General features: G+C 43.6%; 1 protein-coding gene across 1 annotated transcript in view; it reads right to left on the reverse strand.

The window, feature by feature from the left end:
- The window catches only part of PSKH2 (protein serine kinase H2), a 40,179-nt gene extending 34,759 nt beyond the window's left edge, over positions 1 to 5,420 (reverse strand). The window contains exon 1 of the mRNA XM_082258090.1: positions 5,117 to 5,420. Coding sequence (XP_082114216.1) covers positions 5,117 to 5,358 — 242 coding nt within the window. The 5' untranslated portion in view covers positions 5,359 to 5,420. The remainder of the gene's footprint in view (positions 1 to 5,116) is intronic.
- Between the last annotated feature and the right edge of the window lie 580 nt (positions 5,421 to 6,000).

Consider the following 6,000-nt stretch of genomic DNA (forward strand, 5'->3'; position numbering starts at 1 on the left):
ATAGAGAGACTGCCATGTGAAATGTACTACGTACTAACATGTGTCAAACACAGGGCCCGTGGGCCAAATCCGGCCAAAAATTGTATGTGGCCCTCGCACCTCTACTGCATTTGGGGCACCCCTCTCGTCTCCATACCCACCTTGTCTCAATAGTCGACAGCAGAAGAGGACAGAACTTCTATAGATCTTGTGCCGCTCTGTGCAGCCGCAGTACGCCCTCCCCTCCTGAGCAAGTTTGGGCTGGAGGAACTTGACTGGCCTGCACAGAGTCCTGACCTCAACCCGACAGAACATCTTTGGAAAGAATTAGAATGGAGACTGTAAGCCAGGCCTTCTCATCCAACATCAGTGCCTGATGTCACATATGTGCTTCTGGAAGAATGGTAAAACATTCCCATAGACACGCTCCTAAATCTTGCAGACAGCCTTCCCAGAAGAGTTAAAGCTGTTATAGCTGCAAAGGGTGGGCCGACTCAATCTTGAACCCTAAAGACTAAGACTGGGATGCCTTTAAACTTCACGTGCGTGTAAAGGCAGACGTCCCAATACTTTTGACAATATAGAGTATATGGGCAAATCTTGTTATTCCATGCATTGGGCATAAGGAAGCCATTGTCAGATAAAAGGCATGGGAAGCAGTGCATTGCCTTGGGGGAAGCATATACCAATACCAAATAAAATAAATAAAAACAGCATCTCGACCTAAACAGGACTGACAGTTCTTCCTAACAACACCAACATATACTAACAATGTGGCTGCTTGACCCCATCATCTAGGGCAGTGCTCCCCAACCTTTTTATCGCCGCGGACCGGTCAACGTTTAATCATTTTACTGTGGCCCGCTGAGGGGGGGACGTTGATTGTTTATATTTTAGATTGTTTTAATTTAATAGTTTTAATTTAATTGTATTTAAACATGACTTCAAAATAAAATACAGTTACACCAAAAAATGAATATAAAGTGATTTAACATTTTAACTCACTAGAACGCTAAATCTATGAGCACCCTGAGCTTGTTTCTTTGCAACGAGACGGTTCCATCTGGGGGTATTAGGAGACAATGACACCCGAAGTGTGTTGCTTTACCAAAGCTACAACGCCACTGCCGCTTGCCGCCGCTCAGCTCTAGACGCCACCTAAAACCGCCCCGATATCACAATATTTTGCACATGCACGGTATTGGAGCGGCTTTAGGTGACGTCTCTCAGCTCCCGGTTAACCTCTCGTTCATGGAAAGTCGCACAAACCCGAAAGAAATACACCACAGTAAATAAAATGGAAATAATTGAATGTTCCTTGGGTGGCCCGGTACCATTTGATCCACGGACCGGTACCAGTCCGCGGCCCAGGGGTTGGGGACCACTGATCTAGGGAAAGGGAGCCTTGACTGTTGAAAGCTTGGCAGCTATGATAAACGGTGAATTTAGGTGGATTCGACGGTATTGGCCACTAAGACACGTGGTGATGGGGTGGAGCCTAAACTCTAGAAAATGGGCTATGCAAGGGCATGTCCCACCGCTCTGAGGAGATTCTGACATCACAAGAGTTACCCGCTCGCCCATTGCGAATTCGTCACAGCTTTGTTGGCGGTTTTACCTTGACAACAATGGATATTCCTTTATGGGCCATGACCTCAAGTTTAAGTCTGGGATCAGTTTAATGCCTGTCTCGCACTGATGGTGGAGACAGGCCTATTAGACTAACTGTGCTTGTTATGATGCTCACGGTATAGACCATGACTGGCATCGTTATGTGGTCATTTAATATTGTTACAGTTGATAAGTTCAATAAAGTTGTGGCCTTGTCTTAATTTCAACCTAAACAAGTCTGTGTGTCTTTTCTGGGGGGCAAGGTCTTGTGTTCGTAATAACTGGTCAGAATGGGCCTACGCTTATCAGCAGTCATGTGGCTGCTTGGAGCCCACATTTTATAGAAAGAGGGCTTGGTTATCTCTTCCTTTAAGGGCCATACACACTATAAGATTTTCTGAAGACTTTTTCCTTTAGACTTACCAAAACCATATAATATGAGGTCAAACCTAAACACTTTCAATTTGTATGCAATCTGGCAGGTTCTTGCACTACATAGAAAAGGTAAATCTGAAGGAAATCTAACCACAAAAGTTGGATAGTGTGTATCCAGCTTTAAGCCCCGTACACACGCACAGATTGTTGGCCGTAAATTGTCGTGTAACGTCCGATCGGCCGATTGTAGACTTGTTAGTATGATGCTTCCGACAACCAACTGCGAATTTTCGGCCGAAAAAAATCTGGTGTGCATGCTATAAAATTTTTGTTGGCCAACAACAGAACGGCTGATTGTTCCTCAGTCAGTACAGATTTCGGCAGACAGAAATCAGATGAGCAAGACTGGGCATGCTCAGAGAAGAAAAAACACACGGAAAGTCAACCATCACATGACATCACTTCTGAAGTTTGTTGGCCAACAAAAGTCCAGTGCAAGTCTAGAGCACATTTCAACCAACAAACAACACTGGACAAAAGACGGCCGATCGGTCGGCCAACAATCTGTGCGTGTGTACGAGGCTTAAGACTGCTTGCTCTTGTGACTGAACTGATAGCAGAAAACCTCCAAACTCAAAAGCTCACACCTCCTGTACACACATTGTGGATAAAACTTATATTGAAGGAACGTGAACAATGCTTGCGTTATTCTGTCCTTCAGTGTTCATATGCGCAAGCGTTGCAATCGTCACTTGCTCAGTACAGTCGCCTTTGAGCTGCAGAGTGTGGAGCTCACTGTATGGCAAGCAGGGCAGCCATCAGGGGGGTACAGCCCATACACATGTAGGGGGCCCGGGCGTCCCGAGGGGCCCCAAACAGAGTAGGGTTTGCCACCTGCCCTCGCAATACCATTCAATTGCAAGCTCCGCTGTTCCCTTGCAGACTGGCACTATGTGGGGGGTCCTGCCCCTCACTAGTCCTCACACACAGCTGTAGGCTCTGCCATCCCCTGTGCTGCAGCTGTTCACTCCTGGACAGGAGGGGCAGAATTTACTAGAACCGTTCACCTTTATTTTCCTGGGATGGAGGAGATGGGACTGGAGGACTAGGAGGACATGGGAGGAAGGAGGACATGGGACTGGAGGAGGATAATGATATGGTAGGCGGGCCCTGGGGAATGTTTGTGGACAGGGCCAGGGGGGGGGGGATCGCGACCCAGGCCTAAAACTGTGTAAGGGGCCCCAACATTTCTGATGGCTGCCCTGATGGCAAGTACAACACACACCTACTGTATATAAAGGCTTTCCCTGGGTTGTAGGTTACTAATTATTTTGAATAATCTGAGATTCTAGAGCTTTTTATAGGGGAGCATTTTGCACTACTGTTCTTTGATACTACAAAGTGAGTCCATTAGTGTTTTCCATGACACAGAAGTTCATCTGTTGTGTCCCATATCTATTTGCATGTGGTACGCAAGAAGGGTGGGGTTTTTTTTTTATTAAAAGCATGTAATTGCAATGTGAATGCTAAAATGCATTGTGGTGACGTATTATATAATTACAAGATAGACAAAGATGAAAGGGTATGCATCTTAGCATTTAAAAAGCAAAAGTAAACTTACACTAAAATATTAACCACTTGCCGACCGCTCACATTGAGCGTACGGCGGCAAAGTGGTTCGTTATCGTCCAGCCACATAGGTCTATGTCGCTGGACTCCTCCCCTTGTGGGCGGCGCGCGCGCACCGCCGGAGGCTCGCTCTCGCTGTATTCAGTCCCAGCCACAGGGAGTCGGGCCAGGGGAGGAGCGGCGGTGATCACCCCCGCTCTTCCCCGATCGTCGGGGATCGAGTGTGGAGATCCGCCCGCTTTGTTTACACATCTCCTAAGTGACAGGCAGGGACAGATTGCAGGATTCAGCATAGCTGAACCTGCGATCTGTCCCTGTGTCACACAGTCCCCTCCCTCCACACACGTCAGTAAGCACCAAGCATACATTAACCCCTTGATCACTAATAAAGTTAACCCCTTCCCTGCCAGTGTCATTATTACAGTAACAGTGCATATTTATAGCACTGATTACTGTAGTAATGTCACTGGTACCCCCAAAAGTGTCAAAAATGTTAGTCAAGGGTCCGATCTGTCTGCCGCAATGTCGCAGTCCCGCAAAAAAAATCGCAGATCGCCGCCATTACTAGTTTAAAAAACAACAATAAAAATTACATAAATTTCCCGTAGTTAGTAGCTGCGATAACTTTTGCGCAAACCAATCAAAATACGCTTATTGTGATTTTTTTTTACCAAAAATATGTGACAGAAAACAAATTGGCCTAAAATGTTAAAAAATTTTGATTTTTACATTATTTTGGGAATTTCATATAAAAAAATGTGAAAAATATTGTTATTTTTTCAAAATTGTTGCCTTTTTTTGTTTATAGCGCAAAAAGTAAAAATTGCACAGGTGATCAAATACCACCAAAAGAAAGCTCTATTTGTGGGGAAAAAAAGGACATATAAGGACATTAATTTGGGTACAGCATCACACGACTGCGCAATTGTCCGTTAAAGTAACGCAGTGCCGAATCGCAAAATATAGCCTGGTCAGGAATGGGGTAAAATCTTCCGGTCTTAAAGCGGTTAAAAATATGCTTATTGAGAATTTTTTTGTCAAAGACATGTAGCTAAATACATTTTGGCCTAAATATATGACAAAAATTGAATATATTGGATATTTTTTAACTGTCAAAGTAGAAAAATATTGTTATTTTTTCAAAATTGTCGATTTTTTTATTAATATAGCAAAAAATGAAAAGCGCAGAGGTGATCAAATACCACCAAAAGAAAGCTCTGTTTGTGGGGAAAAAAAGGACGTAAATTTCGTTTGGGTACGGCTTTGCATGAAAGCGCAATTGTCAGTTAAATTCGCACAGTGCCGAATCTCAAAAAGTGGCCTGGACGTAAAGCAGGAAAATCCTCCGGTCCTAAAGTGGTTAAATGAATTACTCATCTGACTTGTCACATGTTCCATTTACACACTTTTTATGCTTCTTAAAAGATGTTGGAGTGCATGAGCCCATACTTGTGAATAAAGTTTTTCAATGTACCTGTGTCTGATCCCAGATCTATAATTAATCACTGCAATAAAAACGTACCTGGCTGTAACTCTTGGGTCAAACTTTGCACGGTATCTGGCGACTTGAATATTCTTTGCCTCCATGTCCCGATCTTTTTTGGTTTCCTCTTGTAGCCCCCAGAATTCAGCTTTGCATTTTACTGGCTCATTGCAGAACTGGACTGGAACCATAGCCCGGATCAGTTTGACGTAGTAAGGGTTCTTCTTTAGTGGAGGCTCCATAGACTCTGGGAGCACCTTACTGCTTGCTCCACACCCCATCTCAGGAGGACAGGGGACTGAAGAGCGCAGCCAGAGGACAGGGACCCATCACACATCCAGGTAACCTGACACACAAAAAAAGGACAGAAATTCTCATGAGCAGCTAAATGTATCCTCCTACACTTAGAGCTCAGCCCCTTCTTTGTGACACAGACATGTTACTAAGGGGAGGCAGTCTAAGAACAACATATATCACCTTAGAAAGACATTAGCAAGGTCTTTTTGTGGTTTACGCATAGTAATTAAAGCATAGTTAAGACTTTATTACTTATTGCATAGTTGCAGAATAAATTTTATTTGTCTATACATGTAATTATCTTCAGAAAAAAAAAGTTGTTTTAGACTTTCTCTGCCTTTACATTTGGCAGTATGTGGGTAGCATACAGATTTTAAGGTTGAGAAATAATCTGCTTGGATATCAAGAATGTGATAGTAAGTCCATGAAACTCCACTATAACCAGAACATTCTTGGCAGGCCTAATGCACCCCTCGATTTTTTTTTTTTTTTTTCAGATTTAGCCATCACTGTAAATACCAAATGTGTTTCAGGAAGGGCTGGAGGGAGAATTTTCAGACAGGTTAGCTTACCTGAGTATGAGTGACACATGTTCATTTTGTAAATATTAGTCCTACACATATTTC

The sequence above is a fragment of the Pelophylax lessonae genome, assembly GCF_965119305.1.
Source record: "Pelophylax lessonae genome assembly, chromosome: 5".
NCBI lineage: Eukaryota > Metazoa > Chordata > Amphibia > Anura > Ranidae > Pelophylax > Pelophylax lessonae.